General features: G+C 31.6%; 1 protein-coding gene across 1 annotated transcript; it reads left to right on the forward strand.

Moving 5' to 3' along the window:
- The first annotated feature begins 7239 nt into the window (after window positions 1-7239).
- Window positions 7240-20067, forward strand: LOC124420212 (uncharacterized protein DDB_G0290803-like). Its single transcript, XM_046952423.1, has 5 exons — window positions 7240-7381; window positions 10448-10568; window positions 12287-12440; window positions 17043-17389; window positions 20049-20067. Exons 1-5 carry the CDS (start codon window positions 7240-7242, stop codon window positions 20065-20067), a joined length of 783 nt encoding a protein of 260 aa, XP_046808379.1.
- Window positions 20068-22121: the final 2054 nt, after the last annotated feature.

The following is a 22121-nucleotide window of genomic DNA, read 5'->3' on the forward strand; positions in this document are numbered from 1 at the left end:
AACTCTATCATCTCAAAACGAGGAAGATTTAAAGAACTTATATTACCTTCTGGATATGTATACGGATATGACAGATTTTTTTATAGAAAATAGTAGTGTTAGGAATTAACTATATAAGTAGGTTGTAAGAATTAATTGTATTATGTTTAAGATAAACAGTTCAAATAAAAAAGCTATTATACTAACTGATGATATTGTATTAAATTGTGTTTTATATTTCGGTGGGCGGGAAAGGTGGTTTCGGGATAAAATTTGGCGTGAGCGTAGCCAAGGAGTATTCGAGTTTAAGTTTTGAAGATGAACCCCGCAGATGCCCCAGGGACGGAGCTGAAATGAAGAACCTATACCATCTAAATATGGATTACACTTCAAAAATTGTTCATGGTCGAATGATAACACAAACGTTGGTCCTGACACTTGCAGTTCTAGAAAACATAAACTACTTAAAAGCAAAATAGATGACGTCTAAAATAAGTTAATGTAGAAAATATTTTTAATATCAAATATGTTAATTTTAAAGCAAAAATATATTAAAAAATTATAAATAATGCAACATGAACAATTTTTTGTTTTTTGTTAACAATAATTTCCTACAATTTTAAATTTGGATAGGCTCTTGTATTCGAGTTTAAGTTTTGAAGATGAACCCCGCAGATGCCCCAGGGACGGAGCTGTGGCGGCTCAAAGTAGGGTACCTACGACATGTAAAATTTTTAAACTCGTGCCATTTTTTTTTTTTTTGTTTTTCGCCCAAATACAAAGATTTTTATATTTTCTGAAAGCGCTCGACGAGATCTTGAAAAATTGAGTTTTGTTCATAAATAAAGATTTTGTCATATATTACATATTTATTAAATTTCTAAAACTATGATTTATATCAAAATGTTAATAGGGTCGTAGATAGCTACAACAATTTAGTCCATATTTATCCCTTAATATATTTTTTAGTTAGATATGGAAATTCTCGACCCTTTGCAAAAAATTTCAAGCCAATATCTCAATTACATTCAAAAATATGTTCATTTAAACCTGTATCCTTTAATTTCATATTTTTCATATTTTAGTATTAAATATGACAGAACATGTTTAAATCTTATATTTACCTATTTTCTATTTGTTTGCTTATCCTTATAATTGAAAGGTCTATTATGCTTAAATTTTCAGAAATTTATAACTATTTTTTACCTAAATTTTTTCTGCAGATCATTTCGTTCTGTTTCGTTTATGATCATGTAGGTAAAAATATACAGGTAATGATAATTTCGATTCATTCACTAATAAGAAATATCAATGATTGAATTACAGGTTATCCTAAATGTTAATAGGTGTCTACCTATTCGTAATTTTTTACTTTGGAATACCTGTATCGAAAATGACAAGAATTGGAATATAAGTAAACTTCTCAGATTTTAAGCATCATATTTAATAAATCTACAATGAAGATTACATTAAAGTACGAAGAGTTGTGTTCCGTTTTATGGAGTGTATCTTCAAAACGGCCAGAAAGAATTGAAGACATTTCAAATTATATAAAAACTACATATAGTAGAAAAGTAGACAAAGCAGTCATATCAAAAATTGAAAACTTTTTAAAACTTTTTGATGTAAAAAGTAAGTCTGTGGATGGAAATCAAAAGAAATTTCGATTAAAATTTTGTAGTTGGATGGAAACTACTACGGAAATCTCAACTTACAACACATCAGCAGGAGCGCCTTTCAAGTCATACAAAGACTTATGTTCAAGGTCAAAAAAAGAGGGTCACACAAAAACTTTTTTCAATCTCAAATGAGGAAATTGCTGATACATTTAACGAAATGCTGAAAAAGGAAAACCAACCTATGGATGCCGTACATATTGCAACTATTCTTCCTAATGCATCACCAAAACGACTTAAGCGAATTGTGGAAAGTATACCAACTCAAATTATATAAAAACTACATATAGTAGAAAAGTAGAGAAAACAGTCATATCAAAAATTGAAAACTTTTTAAAACTTTTTGATGTAAAAAGTAAGTCTGTGGATGGAAATCAAAAGAAATTTCGATTAAAATTTTGTAGTTGGATGGAAACTACTACGGAAATCTCAACTTACAACACAAGTCATACGAAGACTTATGTTCAAGGTCAAAAAAAAGAGGGCCACACAAAAACTTTTTTCAATCTCAAATGAGGAAATTGCTGATACATTTAACGAAATGCTGAAAAAGGAAAACCAACTATTCTTCCTAATGCATCACCAAAACGACTTAAGCGAATTGTGGAAAGTATACCAACTCCAACATCACAATCAAATTTTACTGAAGAGGAAGCAATAGCGCATATGTTGGAACTGGGTCTCAGTCGAAATAAGTACCAAATATTAAGGAAAGCTCTGCATGAAAAAGGACACAATATATTACCATCATACAAGGCGATCCAGGAAAAAAAAACAAACTATCCTACCATCACCTATTGCTGTTAATGATGTGGAAGCTTGTATTGATATATCATCATTGCTCGAAAACACAGCATCAAGAATTGTGTCAGACTTTTCAGAAGACCAACAAAGGAAAATTCATAACTGTGATGTTGTCTTAATGTGTAAGTGGGGATGTGACGGTTTATCAGCACTTCCAAGCTCGTGGAAGTCATCATTAGTGCCATTACGAATTCGTTCATATTCCCTTAATCCATCATCGTCAAGCATCGGAAATTCATTTGAAGATATATGGATCAATGCAACTCCGGGTTCAAAAAATTTTTGTAGACCCATTGGATTTGAATATATAAAGGAGTCAAAGAAAATAACAAAAGATTTAGTGGAATTTTTAAAAGATGAAATAAATGCACTGGAGCCCATTTGCATAAAAATAAAGGAATTATCTATTAACGTATCAATTCTCAAATATAAACAAAAGCAGAAGTATTAATGAAGAAGTCCTGTCTTTCGGAATTTCACCACTTCATGCCAGAATACGATTTTTGGATTACTTTTTACACATAGCATACGACCTCAAATATAGAAGTGTGCCAGAGAATCTTACTAAATCAACAAAAAATAATGAAGAATTGATAGAACTGAGAGCTGCGGAATATACACCTGAAATTTCTAAATTTCTTGTATCTCTGTATCCATGGAGGGAACTAACACCAACAGTACACAATGCGAAAAAGATGGATTTAAAGGACTTATATTACCTTCTGGATATATATACCGATATGACAGATTATTTTATAGAAAAGAAGTAGTGTTAGGAATTAACTATATAAGTAGGTTGTAACAATTAATTGTATTATGTTTAAGATAAACAGTTCAAATAAAAAAAGCTATTATACTAACTGATGATATTGTATTAAATTGTGTTTTATATTTCGGTGGGCGGGAAAGGTGGTTTGTTTGGGGTGATTTAGGTGTTGTTGTGCGTGGCTCATAATAAAATTATATTTTTTTATTGTATATACAATGTTATAGTCTTTAATAAAATAATTAAGTAAATAATTTTTAAAAATTGTCCAAATATTTTATTCAACACCAAATGTATGTTCTGTCATACTTAATACTAAAGTATGAAAAAGATGAAATTAAAGGACACAGGTTTAAATGAACATATTTTTGAACGTAATTGAGATATTGGCTTGAAATTTTTTGTAAAGGGTCGAGAATTTCCATATCTAACTAAAAAAGATATTAAGGGATAAATATGGACTAAATTGTTGTAGCTATCTGCGACCCTATTAAAATTTTGATATAAATCATAGTTTTAGAAATTCAACAAATATGTAATATATGACAAAATCTTTATTTATGAACAAAACTCAATGAAATCTTCAACGTTTGTTAAATTTGTCATTTCAAATAAGAAAATGCAAAAAAAAAAATTGAAAAGGTCAAAGGGCATCCCGCAATTCCCAAAAATAGGAATAAAAATCCCAAAAATGGGATTTTTTACATTTTTTCCATTTTTTACATTTTTTGGAGTAAATAGAAAGCATATTGAGGTTTCCAAAACTGCTTTCAGTTTTCTGATCCCAGCTTTGGGATTTTAGAACATGTCGCCCAAAGTTGAAGTTTTGATAAAAAATAGGTCATATTCGGAAGGACGCAGTGGCAACATTTTCAAAAAATAGGACAAGTTTTTTACGCTAAAGCGTTCTGCGTAAATATACCTTTTAAAAAACTATAAAATTGTTATATGTTCTTAAAGAAATTTTCTTAAAGAAAATTTTATTTTAGTTAGTTAAGACACATTTTGTGCAAAAAAACGGCAAAAATCTAAAATTTTTTGAATTTTTAAATTAAAAAACGTATATTTTTGGATCTGTAAATGATATTGATCTGAAATTTTTTATATATTATTGGAAATTTTGTTGTCTAACTAACAAGAAAAAATTGAGTCCATTTGGTTCAAAATTACGCCCGGTATTCAAAAAAGGCGGACCAAGGTATGGTAAATTTTGTATAACTAAATTTTTAAATGCCTATAACTCGGATATTATAAGAGATAAGTAGTATGTCCATGCATGTTTTTTCAGGATCTCGTCGAGCGCTTTCTTTGTATTTGGGTGAAATACAAAAAAATGACACGACTTTGAGCCGCCACAGCTGGGGCGTCTGCGGGGTTCATCTTTAAAACTTAAACTCGAATACTCCTTGGCTACGCTCACGCCAAATTTTATCCCGATCGGATCAGCCGTTTAGAAATGCCAGATTTATTTCCAAAAAATTTCCATTCTATCAAGAAAATCATATTCAGAATTATGGATACATCCAACAACTTTAAAATTGGATCAAATTATACTTGAAGTATAAGGACAAAATTGAAATTCAAGAAATTTTAATACTACCACCTATAGACATTCCACTATTCCTTGCATTGCATGACGGCCAGGATAAAATTTTATTGGAAGTTTTACTAAATGTGGAAAAAGAACTTGAAATAAAAACAAAATAATATATATTTTTCTTTCTATTTATTTTCTATAAAACAAATAAAAATATTTATATAAATTTAAAACTAACATATCATTTTCATGTAAATTAAAATAATTAAAAATATTTAAAATTTTATTAAAAGTTAAATTTTTACATCTTAAATAAATAAAAATACAACAATAAACACCACAAAACATTGAAGTTTCACTTTGAATTCGCATATTATTGTAGACAAATGTTTTAGAATTTCGATTTAAAAATGAAATAAATGGTTTAATTGGAGGTTGACCTGCAGAACAAAAAAATTCTGCTGGTTTATTTTCAGGAAAGTAAAATGCAACCCAATGCTGTCCAGGTTTATAAGATGGATCAGTGTCGGCTATGGAAAATGAAGGTTTCGCAATAGGTGTTTTGGGTAATTTATTACTGGGGAAAACTCCTTTAAATTTATATTTTGTACAATTATTTGAATTTAAAGTATTTATAATATTTATTGAGTTCATAGCGATTGAATTATAGAGCGAGACTTATCAATTTCCAGTATACTATCAAATTCGCAATATACTAAACAGGTAATTGCCTCCGTAATCGGATTTCCAAAACGTCCTTCTATTCGAATAGTTCCTTGGTTTATTAAATTTCCACAATTAGAATTAATATTATGATCTGGTGTGAAATCGAAAGATAGTAAAAAATATCCGTTATCAAATAGTTCTTTTGTTATTTGATGACCTTTATCGAAATGATGAATTCCAGTTCCTTTAAATAGTGTTTGATAACCTCGAGTGCTTATTATTCCACCATTATTTTAATTAAATTCAATAGGCTGTGCTGGAAATTGTACTCCATTAACAACCAAATTAAATCTTTGTAAATTAAAATGTTGAAAGTTATATGGATTTTCTATCTCCAATATATGCTTTGTTAGATACCATTCCAAAAATTAAAAAGTTTGGTAATTGTCCAAGTACAACATTATCCAGAGATAATGAATGGTTTCCAGGATGTATAGTGAATGTCTTCATTTCTACTCTTTTATATGGGAAAATTGCATTTTTTGATTGTAATGCATTATGATGTGCCATTAAAATATTATTATTAATAACACGGTGATTTATGTATAAATTAGCTTCATGTATTTTTATTTGAGATTCATTTTTATCTTCATCTATCTTGTCGCGATGTGAAGGCTTAAGTGCGATGAATCTCATGGGCCATGCTGACGGAGACAGCTTTGCTTGAGCTGGCTGCCTCCTAGGGGTCACCCTTGTCAGGCGGGTCATGAGACGAGCACGAAACTAAGAACTACCCCTCCCACCTAACAGATGTCTGTTTCCCACATTGGGCGGTCTGTTAGTAACGATCTGTTGATTTGCTTCTCCTGTCACTGAGACAGGGCAATCAACAGAAAGTCCGTTTGAATCATTCGATTCACGCACTTAAGTGTGCAAGTCCTGAAATCCATCAAGCGTCTGTTCCAGATTGGACGGCTTGATGGTCTGTTTGCTCCCAGTGGGACGGCAGTTTCTAGTCCTGGCAGTAGGCCAAAAATGCCGCAAGTGTCTGGAGCAACAACAACAACCGCAAGTAGCCAGCCCAATCTGGCTGCTTGTAAACCAAAACCGCCCACTAAGCCTTCGGGTGTGGGTAAAGCGTGAGGTACCTCTGCCGGTCGTGGCGAGTACCTCTGCAGCCGCAAAAGCAGCCCTTGCTGATTCAAAGTCAGCTCAATCCCTGTCTTCGGGTGACAACAAGGTCTCCCAAGTGCCCTGTGCGAATGTGGAATCGTCGACCCTGATGTCGGATTCCTCTGCCGTACCTCCCCCTACATTGGAAAAGTCGTGATAAGGGCTATTGTTGACCATAGCAACAGCGACGGAGCCATCTCCCAGGAAAAATGGGGGACAATCCGTCAGAAGGCGTGTACTGGAAGATCCTCAAGGAGAATCCAGGACCCGCTCCCCAAAATGATGATGCTGGTTGGTACCAGGGTCACATTAAGCTGCTAGCTTGCTCAAACGAGCGCTCTGCGCTTCTGCTCAAGCTAGCTATTCAGTCCCTTGGGGAAGTGTGGCCAGGTGCAAGGTTGGACGTGATCCCGGTAAGCGAAATTCCTCGGCAGACCGAGATCAATTGCCACCATCCCAACTGAGCCACATGACCCGGCGGAAATTCTGGCGTTCCTACAAAGCGGAAATCCTCATCTACCTACCCATGACTGGAAGGGGTGAGGGTTTGCGCCCGATGGGAAATGTTAGAAAGGCGACTGTGGTCCTTAATAAGGAAACGTTGGCGCCATTGCGTGAATGCGGAGGTAAAGTTTACTATGGTTCGCATTTATCGCAGTGACACCAAACGCAGCGCCGCCGCCTCTGATTCTAAGCTGGAGGCTCCGCCCAAAGAGGATAATGGAAAGGCCGACGATCCCGCTGGTTCTGACAACCAAGAAGACTCCCAGTCTACCACAGGTACGATGGGTGAGCTTCTTGGCAATCTGAAGTTAGCGGAGGATGGAGACAGTTAGCAGGATTCCAATCTTGAGGACGTCGACGTAACTGTCGTGTACGATCCTGATCTTGGAGATGGTGAAGGTAACCCAGATTAACCTTCACCACTCCAAAGCAGCATCAGCTGATTTGCTCCTCTTCATCTTACCTGATTACAGTGATGAGGATACGGTAGCGGCGGCACTTCAGACCGGAAACTCCACCATCGGGCTCCTTAGCTGCTATATGGCGAACCATGGTGAACAACCGCCAAACGACCTGGTCAGAGATTTACTTGAGTGTTTACTTGACTTTTTATTAGAATTTAATATGACAGTCGTTAATAGAACCTACTCTTGTTGTGACAAACAGAAAGGAAGTTCTGGATATTACAGCTATTAGTACAAACTATATAGAACTGATCAAAAAGTGGAATGTCTCCAATGACTGCTCCTTCTCTGATCACCGCTACCTGAACTTTGGCATAGTGGTCCAGGTCAAAGTTTCAAAACCCTTTCTAAATAGAAGGAAAACAAATTGGTAGAGGCACAAAGCTTCTCTGAGTACTATTCTTCCTTCTGCTCCGACGGTAGAGAGTATAGGGGGTATTAATTTGGCTGCAAATTGGATTGCTAGTTCTCTGAGCGTTGCCACGAAGAGATCTTGCAAACTATCCAGTGGCCTGGGAAGGGACAAACCACCGTGGTAGAGTCCTGACATAGCGAGCATAAGAAGGACATGCCGCCGGTCTTTTAACAAGGCTAAGAGATCAGGTAACTGGTCCCATTTATAAGGCAAACGTTAATAGGTTTAAATATTTGGTTCGGAATGCGAAACGGAACTCGAGGAGGATTTTCTGTAGCAATATTGAAAGCTCTTCCGAAACCAGTCGTCTCCGTAAAATCTTGTCTAAGTCCCCTTCTGTTCCTAGCTATATACAGAAAATGGATGGGAGCTGGACTTCAGGTAGTCAGGAGACTTTAGAGCTTCTCCTTAATACTCACTTTCCTGGTTGTATTCCAATTAGTGATTTGACTAATTTCTCTCCAACTTCAATGCGGACTTTAACCCACGTGCCTATTGAAGATGACATTATCCGTTGGGCAATTAAAAACTTTGATCCTTACAAAGCGCCCGGCCCTGATGGTATTATTCCTGCAGATCTTCAACACAATATAGATCTTGTAGTTCCTTGGCTGCGGAACTTATACACAGCCTGTCTCTCTTGGTCATACATTCAATGGACCAAGTGCAATGTGATTTTTATTCCCAAGGGGGTAAAATTTCACACACTAAGACAAAAAATTACAGACCAATATGTCTGGCATCATTTATGCTGAAAACATTGGAAAGGATAATCGATATCCACATTAGGACCTCGATAGATAAATCCTTTCTCTCTGCCTCTCAACATGCATATACGAAGGGCAAATCTGTTGAGACAGCTTTTCATACTCTTGTTGGTCTAATTGAAAAATCCATGGGGTATGGAAATTATTCACTGGTCGCTTTTCTCGATATATAAAGCGCTTTTAATAACGTCAATCCTGTATCTATCTGCCAATCTCTATCTCGGGCTGGGTTTGGTAGGTCCGTTGTGGGATTTGTTAAGAATCTTCTCTCAAATAGGATTATTGAATCCTCCTTAGGAGATACAGTAATCTCTAGACAAGCTTTAAGAGGTACTCCACAAGGGGAGTACTTTCACCACTCTTATGGAACATGGCCATAAATGATATTCTGGTAAAACTAGACTCTCTTGGATATAAAACAGTCGCCTATGCTAATGATGTCGCGGTTGCGGTATCAGACGATCACCTTGAAACCATATCCCAAAGGCTAGAACAAGCACTAAAGATCATTAGCTCGTGGAGTGCCGAATGTGGTCTTAGTGTAAATCCTAGTAAAACGGAACTTGTGCCATTCTCTAGCAAATATAAGATTCCTTCATTTCCTCTTCCTTGCCTTAACGGCGAAGTATTAAAACTATCGAACAGCGCTAAATATCTGGGTGTTCAAACATATTTGAACATAGTTTTAAATCTTATTTTGATGCATGGGTTTGGTCATAAAAACTATTCGATTAGTTCACTTGAGTTACAAATAAATATCTATCGCTTAGTTTTTTATGACATTTAGTAATGATAAGAATGCTAGTACTAAGATGCACATTAATTCTCTTGTTTATGTAACGCATAGACATTATGAGATATAATTAGAAATAGATCATATTCTTATCACTAGCGCACTTGAAAACCCACCCTTAAATGGGAATATGAAATTGATAAGATTGAATGCATAAAAAAAGGGCATGAGGTCTTATCTTAGTTCTAAGTTAGTTTTAAGATTTTATTTAATAGTTAAGTTTGTAGTTAAAAAAAAAATTAGTATTATTCAAGATTCGTAAGAGTGCATTACAACCACTCGCAGTCTTGTAACATTCACTGGTAAAGTTTGTATTTTTACTTAATACATTTTTTACATTTGGTCCTTCAAACCGGATCAGTGCCGTGGCCAGGTTCACTGTTCGTGAAAAAAGCGTCAATCTCGGCTTCGACATAGATTGAATTAGCAACAATTTAATATATATGAAAAGTATATTAAAATAAATAAATAAAAAGTATATAAAAAAGAAGTATACAATATGTCGACAACAATAAAAGAAGACCTAGAAACTAAGCTACGGAAGTACATGGAATCCATGATAATCTCCATTGAAGAAACGATGAGAGATGAGTTTAAAAGAGCTCTAAGAGAGCCTGAAAATGCTCAAAAAGAGCAAGAAGCTTCAAGAGAGCTAGAGGATGCTCCATAGAAGGACAAGGCGCCAAAGGAGGTTCCAAGAGAACCAGTAAAAACTCCTCGAGAGTTTAAGGTGACTCCACGAGAGTCAAAAAATTATCCAAGAGAGCAAAAAATCTCTGTAAAAAATGAGATAATGAAAGCTTCACGAGAGCTGGAAATGGCATCAATGCCAGAACAGGATTCAAGAAACCAGGAAAAAAACTCCACGTGAGTTAAAAAGTACTCCAAGGGAGCATAATGAAGACTGTTGCGATGAAAAGAAGGAGGTAACGGAAAATTATGATGATGATAATCAAACGGTGGTTGCCGTTGAAGAAGATTATCTGCAAGAGGAAGATACTGATCCTAAACAACAAATTGAAGAGTATACACAGAACACAGAAGTGTTTAAAAGATAACATTTAATCTATGCACTTGTTGTTATCGTGGTGAACACGAATTGGAAGAATGCCCAAAATTTGCTTCTTTTTCACATGAGAACAAATTTTGGGAGATTGAAAAGAAAATGGAACGATCAAGAGAAGAGATAAGCGGAGTTGTAAATTTGAAGCAATTGGAATATTGCTATTCTTAGTGTGGTATGTTCGAAATGGACATAATGATTCAGTGGCACAGATCAAGTGTCAAATACGAGAAAGTACTCCAATTGCTAAGGCAGAGGAGAGCATAATGAATCTTATTACAAATACAGATTTATTTTAACAATTGAACACTCTGAAGAAACCGATTCAATTAGTGGTTTAATAGTTCTTAAGTTTTTAGTTTTAAAAATAAATTTAGTGTTATTCAAGATTCGTAAGAGTGCTTTACAACCACTCGCAGTCTTGTAACATTCACTGGTAAAATTTGTAATTTTACTTAATACAATTTTTTTACACTGGGCGTTATCCTAGATAAGAAACTATCTTGGAGTATAAATGTACTCTCTAGGGCATCTAAAGCCATTACGGCACTATATGTTTGTAGGAAGGCCATAGGAACATGCTGGGGCATAAATCTAATGAATGTTCACTGGCTCTTTGAGGCAGTTATTAAACCTATTATGCTATATGGGGTTGTTGTCTGGTGGCAGGCGCTTGAAAAAGCTTCACTCAGACAACATCTGGAAAAAGTAATGAGATCAACTGCGCTTCTTATTACAGGCACTCTCAGAACAACTCCTTCGAAGGCGCTGTTCACTATGCTCAACTGGCTCTCGGTCGATCTCCTTGCAAGGAAATTGGCTATGTCAACTGCGGCCAGACTGAGTGTAACTGGCAAATGGGATCAATGCTCCATAGGCCATGCTAGGATCATGGATCTTATACCGGATAATCAGTACATTGTTGATTATTGTATTTCAGAACCGTCTGTAGTGAGAAAGTTCCAATATCTTATCTTTTCGGAGTCTGAGGAATCTCTCCTTCCGCCAAATAATTTCTTCCGAGTGTATACAGACGGATCCAAGACGACGAAAGGAGTCGGTGGTGGCATTTTCATTGAGGAATTTGGAACGAAAATCTCCTTCCGACTTAATGATGAATGTAGTATCCTTCAGGCTGAAATATCGGCGATAAGGAGGGCGGTAAATTGGCTAAGGTACTATCGGATATCTAATAGGGATATCAGAACTTATACTGATAGTCAAGCTGCTATTAAATCCCTAACTGGTGTGTTCTCTACATCCAAAATTGTCCATGAATGCCGGACGTCTCTCAATGAGATGGCGAGTCATTCGAACATCACCCTAATTTGGTTAAAGGGACATGGGAATTCGTATGGCAACGGTATTACTGACACATTGGCAAGAGCTGGCACTATGCTTAGCAGCATGGACATAGATCAGTTCTGCGGTATACCACTACTTGCAGTTAAGAGGCAAATCAGTGAAAAATGCCTCTGCATCGCTCGTGACAAATGGTCGCGTGAACATACGTGCGCAACATGTAGAGTGCTGTGGCCACAAATGGATCCTCAAAGGTCTAAATATCTTCTTGGTCTCCAAAGACCGCAGTTAAGTAGGCTGATATCGATAATCACTGGCCACTGTAAATTTGGGAACCATGCCAGACGCATTGGTCTCCCGTTCATCGATTACTGTAGGAGTTGTCAAAATGAGGATGAAGAAGAGATTGATTGTCCTACTTTGGCGGAGGCTCGTTTTCGGACGCTTGAATCGACCTACTTTGGTGATCTAACCGAATTGTCAAATATTAAATTAGAACGTCTTCTAGAGTTCATTAATTTGTCAAATCGGGTATGAATCCTATTACTCACACCACTCACCCACGGCAGCTGCCCTGGCTTTCTCATTTCTCATCATCTCCTTCTCTTTGCAACTGTCTCTGTTCTTTCACTCTCCTCTATCTGTCCCTCTCTTCTCGTTTCTTCTTCTTATAGGTATTTTTACAAAGGGATCAACATGTACCCAAGTAAAGCCGAAATTGGCTACCTGTGTAAACCTAACCCAACCTAATATATAGAAATCAGGCTTCTCCAAATTTATTGTAACCATAAGATCAACATTATTAAGTAAATATTTTTGTTGGTTAAAAACATCTACATGAAGTTTTCCAAAAAGCTCTTTTTTCCATCTTTGAATAGTTTTTTTCATGATTCGAGATGTGTAGATCTAGCATCATTTCCATAATTTAACAGTGTTTCCATATATGCTCTATAGTGATAATTATTGTCGGGTTGGGATACATTTTTATTGTTAAGATGAACTACACAATTTCTAAATAAGGAGTGTAATAGGTTATTAACAACACCTCAATTTCCTTTAAATTCAATTAATTAATGAATTAATTTTATTCATATCAGCAGCCCAACCACATGATTCGAGATGTGTAGATCTAGCATCATTTCCATAATTTAACAGTGTTTCCATATATGCTCTATAGTGATAATTATTGTCGGGTTGGGATACATTGTTATTGTTAAGATGAACTACACAATTTCTAAATAAGGAGTGTAATAGGTTATTAACAACACCTCCATTTCCTTTAAATTCAACCACCAGTCTCAGATAAATACTATTAGATCTCTATATGTTTCACCATTCCCCAATGATACAAATTCTATAGTACTAGAGTTGTCCAATGAAGCAATTGGATTATAACATATTTCCTCTGTTTTAATTACACTAGTTTGAATTGGAGGAGATTCAAATAAATCCAATTCACTTTTTCATACATTCTATAAATCCAGACATTTTAAGTTTCCAAAAATATCTTTTAACTTCTTTCCTCTACAACGTTTGAATTTATTATGTGGGTTTTGTTTTAAACGTTTTGCCATTGTACATCATTAACTTCATAATCTAGTTTTTTCCGATTTCTAGTTACACGAGGAGAATACTGATATGGTAAAGTTGATTGCTTCAAATTTTTATGATTTTCATCTTTTGACAGTATTCTTATTTTTGGTGAACCTTTATTGGAAAAATGTTTAAGTCGTTTAGCTACTGAAGATGCAGAAGTCGGGTTGAATTTTTGTATTGTTGTATCCATATCATAGATGAGCACTTTGCAGTACCAGTAAAATTGCAGTAAAAATAAGTTTTTACTGTTTACTGAAAAAATTTTCAGTATTCAGTAAAGTTTTACTGATTACTGAAAAGAAATCAGTATTTAGTAAGTTTTTACTGGTTACTGAAAATATTTTCAGTATTCAGTAAATTTTACTGATTACTGCAAAAAATGCAATTAATTTACTGGTTACTGCAAAAAAATGCAGTATTTTACTGATTACTGAAAATGTGTTTACAGTATTCCGTACAATCTAATAATTTACTAAAAATTATATTTTCAACATATTTTTGAATATAAGACATATTTATCATCAAAAGTAGCTATAGTGCGATAAATTTTACTTTTTGGCATTGTAAATCTTTTCAGAAGACAAGAACTTAGCTATGTACAAATTAATATAATAGCCTAAATCTTATATTATTTTGTCAGCCAATAAAAAGTTGTTGGAAACATTATTATATTTTATAATATTAGATTATTAATAGAAAACAGAGTAAAAGATATCAATATAATAATAGTTGTTTGAAAATTTTAGTTAAATATAATATTTTTTTTACTAATAATGCATTTTGGTTGAAAATTTTACTGATTACTGAAAAAATTTCAGTATTCAGTAAGATTTGCATTACCAGTATTTTTTACTGCTTACTGAAATTTTTTTCAGTATTCAGTAAAATTTTACTGAATACTGAAATTTTTTCAGTAACCAGTAAAAATTTACTGATTACTGAAATGTGTAATGCAGTAAAATTATACTGCAGTGTGCCCATGTATGATCCATATCAACTTGATCATCAATATCAGAATAAACATCCTCTGGTAAATTTATATTAGTTTGTATTCCAATACTGCTTGATTCTGGTTTCATTGTTTGAGTTTCACTATGTTTTTTATATATTTTTTTGTTTGAGTTTCATTATCACGTAAATTATTCATTGTTTTACTTGTACTCTGATAAGATGTTTTTTGCTTTCCAATCAAATATTTAGACAGTTCTTGTTTAATATAGTACCATTTGTTGATATCTTTGAGTGTATGCGATCCATATATTGGTAAAAGCTTTCGATGTAGAAAATCAGAATCCATAGTTTTTATTTTAAATTTATCATACGTTGATGGATTGAGGACAATAAGTTTTGATAAATTATTTGTCATTTTCTAAAATTTTTCCAATGACTCCACTTAATACTGAAAAAATCCACCTTTTTGAATAAGATGTTTCCTCTTTTGTTTCAAAGAGGTTTGTGAGGAACAAACTTTTCTAATCGTATTCTTATATGGTTTTATTTTATCAAAAACTGTTCCATTTATTTTATGATTTTTTTATGACCACATCATCAACATGTTTTAGTATCGCATTTCTTAGTTTAGACTCTGCTTTTTTAAGAACATAAAGAATATGTTTGTTCTCCTTTAATAAATTTAGATTGGAGGTCATTATTTATATTTGCAAATATTGAGTAATGACTGTTATTGAATATATCAGATCTAAATCTTAAGGCGTTGTGTATTTGTTGAGTAAGGTCTAGTAATAAATAACCATGAGCATGTTGTGTACATTTATTATATACATCAACCAAAGCTTTTGAATTTTCAGGATATACTTGACGAGCTAAATGTTGAAACTGTAACTTGTCTCTCGGATTTTTAAACATTACTACATATTTTGAATTTGAAATATGAATTTGAAATTTGAATAATGAAATATCTCTGGAATAAGCACCTTTATGGAAAATGTTTTGAGTTACTAATATTACAGATAAGTTTCTATGATGAGATCCCTTAGTAAAGAATTCACAAATATTTTTATTAGATGTTTCAAGCATTAAATCATCCAATATTATTAAAGTAGACTCTTTATCATTAGTAACAAAATTTTCGGGAATTTCTTCGATAAACTCTACATTTTCAATTTTGGGTAGTGAATTTTTTTCAGCAAAACTCCATATGATTCGATCTATATCTTTAGATATTAAATGTTGATTTTTTAACAAATTTAAAATAAATGAAGATTTTCCACATCCTGAGGGACCACAAACCATCATTGTGAATGGATATATAAACTGATGAAACATGTTTACATTTTCATAAATAACATTGAAATGAATCAAAGCAATACATTCTTATTATAAATATGAGTAAACAAATTCTCGTCAAAGAGCTTCATCATCAAGCAAGAAAAATCTTTAAACGACGTCGATTTATACAAAGGGGCATTTTAGATACATGGCAAATAGACTTGGTGGAGATGATACCATTTGCAAAATATAATAAAGGTTTTAAATATATGCTTACTGTAATAGATGTATTTTCAAAGTATGCATATGCATTACCATTAAAAACTAAAACTGGAATAGAAATATCGAAATCATTAAAGCAAATTGTAAAATTAAATAAAGGAAAATCTCCCAAAAAATATACATTCTGATCAAGGAAAAGAATTTTATAATAAACACTTTAAAGATCTTATGAAAGAACTTAACATTAATCATTATCATACCTATTCCAATATGAAGGCATCAATAGTAGAGCGATTTAATAGAACATTAAAAAATAAAATGTGGAAACAATTTAGTATGCAAGGAAATTATAAATGGATATATATTAGATAAATTATTGAAAGTATATAACTCCTCTTATCATCGTTCTATAAAAACAACACCCAATTCAGTTAATAACATAAATGAAGAAAAACTTTTAAGAAGTGTGTACAACAACTTAAAAATTTTCAAAAAAGGAAAATATAATATAAATGATTTTGTTCGAATAAGCAAATATAAAAATGTTTTTGAAAAAGGTTATACACCAAATTGGTCTTCAGAAGTTTTTAAAGTAAACAAAATTTATGTTACAAATCCTATAACCTACCAGCTTGTTGATCTAAATGGAAATATAATAAAAGGCGGATTTTATGAGGAAGAATTATTAAAAACTGAAGTTCCAAACATTTTTTTGGTCGAAAAGGTGTTTAACCGTCGTGGGGAAAAATTATTTGTAAAATGTTTAGGATTTGGAAAGGAATACCATTCATGGATTCATCGAAATGATATTAGTGCATAACTTAAACATATATGTATTGCAATCAACAAATTTTTCAATCATTTAATTTAAAGATGGCTTCAAGTATAGAAGAAAATAATATTTATGTTACTTTATTAAATAATGATTCAGTGCATATTTATAACAACTCTCCAAGTACGTTTACAAACTTGTTAAAACAATCGTTAAACTTAAATGGTGAATGGATTGTAGGATTATCAGATATTTCATTTACATTAATTAATAAACATGATATAATTGATAAAAATATTATAAAACGTAAAAAGCGAAATATTTCAATTTTGGATAAGTCTTCAAAACATGAAGTAACGACAATATCAAAGTTGAGTACTACTGAACATGATAACATTAAATCAAAATTTAAGGAACTTATGGATTCATCAAATGAGAAGGAAACAAATTTAAGTATTAATAATACAACAAATAATACTCCACAAACTAACTTATCATTAAAAGAAAAAGTCAACAAAAGCTTAAATAAAGTGAACGTAGAACGTAATGCTCAAGTTATCACCAAAGAATCAGGAAGTGATAGAAAAGATTTAAATCAAGAATTGGAGAATAACAGGAACGATTCTGTTTTATCGACCACACATAATATTTTGGAAAACTCGTTAAATAAATTTTCCAGTAACATTTTGCATTATTTTAATAAAGTTGATTCAACTGATGTAAACGAAATTGTATTTATTTACACAGATATTATTAAACCTCGACATGTGGGGAGCAAAAAAACTAAATGTTTGAAAATATTTTCAACATCATCATTAAAAAATTATATTCATTTTAATAGAATAGATTGTTATCCTATTGAAACTTTCAATATTAATGATATATCCATAATGATTCGAAATGATGAAGGAAGAGATATTGCTTTAGAGAAATATATTCGAGTCTATTGTACTTTACACTTCAAAAAATATATATTATAACTATACACTTAACAGATAAATCATTTTTAATATAACCATGGATGTGTTGTATACAAATTACTACATTAATCAATCTGGAAATAATATACAAAACATTGGTGAAATATATCATACACCAAGAATTGTACAATATGGGCGTGGTATTGGATCTCTTCTCATTCTTGAGGACAGGATTAAATTATTTAAAAAATAAGTCATTAGATATTGGAAAAGAAATTTTGGAGGAAATCGGAACAAAACCAGTAAAAGATATTCTATTTAATCAAGGGAGAAAAGTGATAAATAATATTAAAGATTCTACTATTGAAAAAATAAAAACAATGCAGAAAGGCAAAGGAAATCCTATAAAACTTAAACGTTTATAACAAAACCCACATAATAAATTCAAACGTTGTAGAGGAAAGAAGTTAAAAGATATTTTTGGAAACTAAAAATGTCTGGAGATCTTAATAGTATTTATCTGAGTTCATCTTAACAATAAAAATGTATCCCAACCCGACAATAATTATCACTATAGAGCATAGTGATAATTAAGGAAAGATCTACACATCTCGAATCATGTGGTTGGGCTGCTGATATGAAAAAAATTAATTCATTATTTGAAAAATAAAACTCTGGATTGGACAAAAGAAAAAAAACTATTCAAAGATGGAAAAAAGTAGAGCTTTTTGGAAAACTTCATGTAGATGTTTTTAATCAACAAAAATATTTACTTAATAATGTTGATCTTAAGGTTACATTAAATTTGGAGAAGCCTGATTTCTATATATTAGATGGAGATAAAAATGAATCTCAAATAAAAATACATGAAGCTAATTTATACATAAATCACCTTGATATTAATAATAATATTTTAATGGCACATCATAATGTATTACAATCAAAAAATGCAATTTACCCATATAAAAGAGTAGAAATGAAGACATTCACTATACATCCTGGAAACCATTCATTATCTCTGGATAATGTTGTACTTGGGCAATTACCAAACTTTTTAATTTTTGGAATGGTATTTAACAAAGCATATACTGGAGATAGAAAATCCATATAACTTTCAACATTTTAATTTACAAAGATTTAATTTGGTTGTTAAGGGAGTACAATTTCCAGCACAGCCTATTGAATTTAATTATAATAATGGTGGAATAATAAGCACTCGAGGTTATCAAACACTATTTAAAGGAACTGGAATTCATCATTTCGATAAAGGTCATCAAATAACAAAAGAACTATTTGATAACGGATATTTTTTACTATCTTTCGATTTAACACCAGATCATAATAATAATTCTAATTGTGGAAATTTAATAAACCAAGGAACTATTCGAATAGAAGGACGTTTTGGAAAACTGATTACGGAGGCAATTACCTGTTTAATATATTGCGAATTTGATAGTATACTGGAAATTGATAAGTCTCGCTCTATAATTCAAACGCTATGAACTCAATAAATATTATAAATACTTTAAATTCAAATAATTGTACAAAATATAAATTTAAAGGAGTTTTCCCCAGTAATAAATTACCCAAAACACCTATTGCGAAACCTTCATTTTACATAGCCAACACTGATCCATCTTATAAACCTGGACAGCATTGGGTTGCTTTTTACTTTCCTGAAAATAAACCAGCAGAATTTTTTTGTTCTGCAGGTCAACCTCCAATTAAACCATTTATTTCATTTTTAAATCGAAATTCTAAAACATTTGTCTACAATAATATGCGAATTCAAAGTGAAACTTCAATGTTTTGTGGTGTTTATTGTTGTATTTTTATTTATTTAAGATGTAAAAATTTAACTTTTAATAAAATTTTAAATATTTTTAATTATTTTAATTTACATGAAAATGATATGTTAGTTTTAAATTTATATAAATATTTTTATTTGTTTTATAGAAAATAAATAGAAAGAAAAATATATATTATTTTGTTTTTATTTCAAGTTCTTTTTCCACATTTAGTAAAACTTCCAATAAAATTTTATCCTGGCCGTCATGCAATGCAAGGAATAGTGGAATGTCTATAGGTGGTAGTATTAAAATTTCTTGAATTTCAATTTGGTCCTTATACTTCAAGTATAATTTGATCCAATTTTAAAGTTGTTGGATGTATCCGTAATTCTGAATATGATTTTCTTGATAGACTGTCTTTTATTTACTAAAATTATTTCTTAAATTCAAAATTTACAAGAGCCTATCCAAATTTAAAATTGTAGGAAATTATTGTTATCAAAAAACAAAAAATTTTTTATGTTGCATTATTTATAATTTTTTAATATATTTTTGCTTTAAAATTAACATATTTGATATTAAAAATATTTTCTACATTAACTTATTTTAGACGTTTAGATAATGAATAATATCTTCTTATAATATCATCTATTTTGCTTATAAGTAGTTTGTGTTTTCTACAACTGCAAGTGTCAGGACCAACGTTTGTGTTATCATTCGACCATGAACAATTTTTGAAGTGTAATACATATTTAGATTGTATAGGTTCTTCATTTCCATTTTTATTAATAAGTGCCAAATACTGTTCCAATATTTGTTGATGATCGACAAAAATTAAACCATCAAAATCTTGAAGAAATTGTTGAATTTTTATATGTGACATCTTTATTATAAAGCTTTATTTTTAGAATTGATTTATTTTTAAGAAACGTTGATACTTATATACTAATAAACCAATTATCCTTATTAAGAATTTCTTGAAATTTTTCTATTTTCCCAACCGAAAAATGATTGAGAATTTGGTATGAAAAATTCTTCCAGTTCGTCTTCTCCAGTGGGATTTTCACTGATTAGCTCTTCCAATTCAAAAACATATAAACCCTTTTCTAACTTTCTCGTTAAAGTAAATTGGTTCTTTTTAAATTCATCTATTACTTTATCTTCCAAATTATTATATCGTTTGGGAAGATAAAACATCCCCTCATCAAGCTCTGCCATCACCACATTTACCATATTTATTCTTATGGCGGAAAATATTTAATACCTTATATGGCTTTGATGTTAGTAAATCTTTTGATGCTAGATATGGTCTTGCTTTTAATTTATTGAAAGCCGCAACAATATAAGAATTTGTAATTTTACTAGATTCCATTTTTCCACCTTTTAAAAGTCTTATTAGTCAATTAAAATAATTTTACTTCCATCATTTATATTTATATCTAATCCAATTCATCTCCAAAGAATTAGTAATTTCTCTTTAATATTTCAAATTGAGAAAATCTTAATTTAGGTTACATATGTAAACATTGTCTCCATGCTAAAAATTAAAATCACAAATAATTGTCTACCTGTTAAACTGTTAAACATTTTTTTGTGTGGACTTTTAACATAACTACATACATATGTATGTATTATACAAAATATATTGGTGTCAATTTTCACTAAAAATATTTTCTTCCCATTCTGCAAGTTTGCAATTTTACAAAAAAATATTTTCTTCCCCACAATTTCAAAAAAAAAATATTTTCTTCTTTACTGAAAACAAATGGTTCCATACTACTACAATATTTTTTTGTTTTACCCTCTAGTATAAATAAAAAACCCACTTAACGATTTTGAAAATTCTAACCACAATAGTTTTCCAGATTAACAATATGTTACATATGAGAGATGACAAGCAAATTATTGCAAGTTCGCCAATTTTAATCTACTTATCTATGAAAAATCTTAATTTAAACAGTTTTCAAGACATACGAAAATTTGTATATAAATCATATATGTGGTGCCAAAGTCCGCCCGTTATTTTCTAAATGTTAAAGTTATTCATATAAAATTTGAAGATGCTAGCTCTAATAGTTTTTTAGATATACTATTTTTTCTATTTAATTCATGGGGGGGCTTGAAGTTCCCCAAATGAAAGTCTGCCCTTTTTCCTCCAAAATGTTCAGTATTATATTTTCCAACATAAACAATATTTTTTATTTTATTCAGAGATGTCCAGTTCCCATTAAAAGTTCGGTCCATATACACTAAACGTTCAGATAAATTTCAAAATTCCTTAAGTAAAATTTAAAGCTCTAATAGTTTGTCAGATATACGAATTTTTCTATTTTATTCATGTTGGGGCCCCGCCAGATGAAAGTCTGGGTGCACTTATAAGGTGAAGTCAATTCTACAAAATTCTAGAAACTTCTGTCAAGATCAGCTGAGTGGTATATGAAGAAAATGTATGAAAAGAAGAAATAAAAAAATAAATTTTAATGGCGTCGTGAAATATTTTCATAAGATTTTTTTTAATTTGCTTGCGTTTTATTAATTAAAATACAAAAAAAGCGAATAGTATGGAAAAAAGTGCTTATTAATAAAAAAATTAATTCCTCGATTATTATACGCTTCACATTCGTATGAAGGGTATATATAAGTTTGTCATTCCGTTTGTAATTTCTATAATATAATTTTCCGA

Source organism: Lucilia cuprina, chromosome 5 (assembly GCF_022045245.1).
Source record: "Lucilia cuprina isolate Lc7/37 chromosome 5, ASM2204524v1, whole genome shotgun sequence".
NCBI lineage: Eukaryota > Metazoa > Arthropoda > Insecta > Diptera > Calliphoridae > Lucilia > Lucilia cuprina.

What these genes read in the sequence shown, in the direction of transcription:
- LOC124420212 (XM_046952423.1), top strand. Translation starts at nt 7,240, where the DNA reads ATGGTTCGCATTTATCGCAGTGACACCAAACGCAGCGCCGCCGCCTCT. An exon ending in AGACTCCCAGTCTACCACAG is followed by an intron (nt 7,382 to 10,447) that starts GTACGATGGGTG and finishes AGCATAATGAAG; the next exon opens with ACTGTTGCGATGAAAAGAAG. An exon ending in CCTAAACAACAAATTGAAGA is followed by an intron (nt 10,569 to 12,286) that starts GTATACACAGAA and finishes CGATTACTGTAG; the next exon opens with GAGTTGTCAAAATGAGGATG.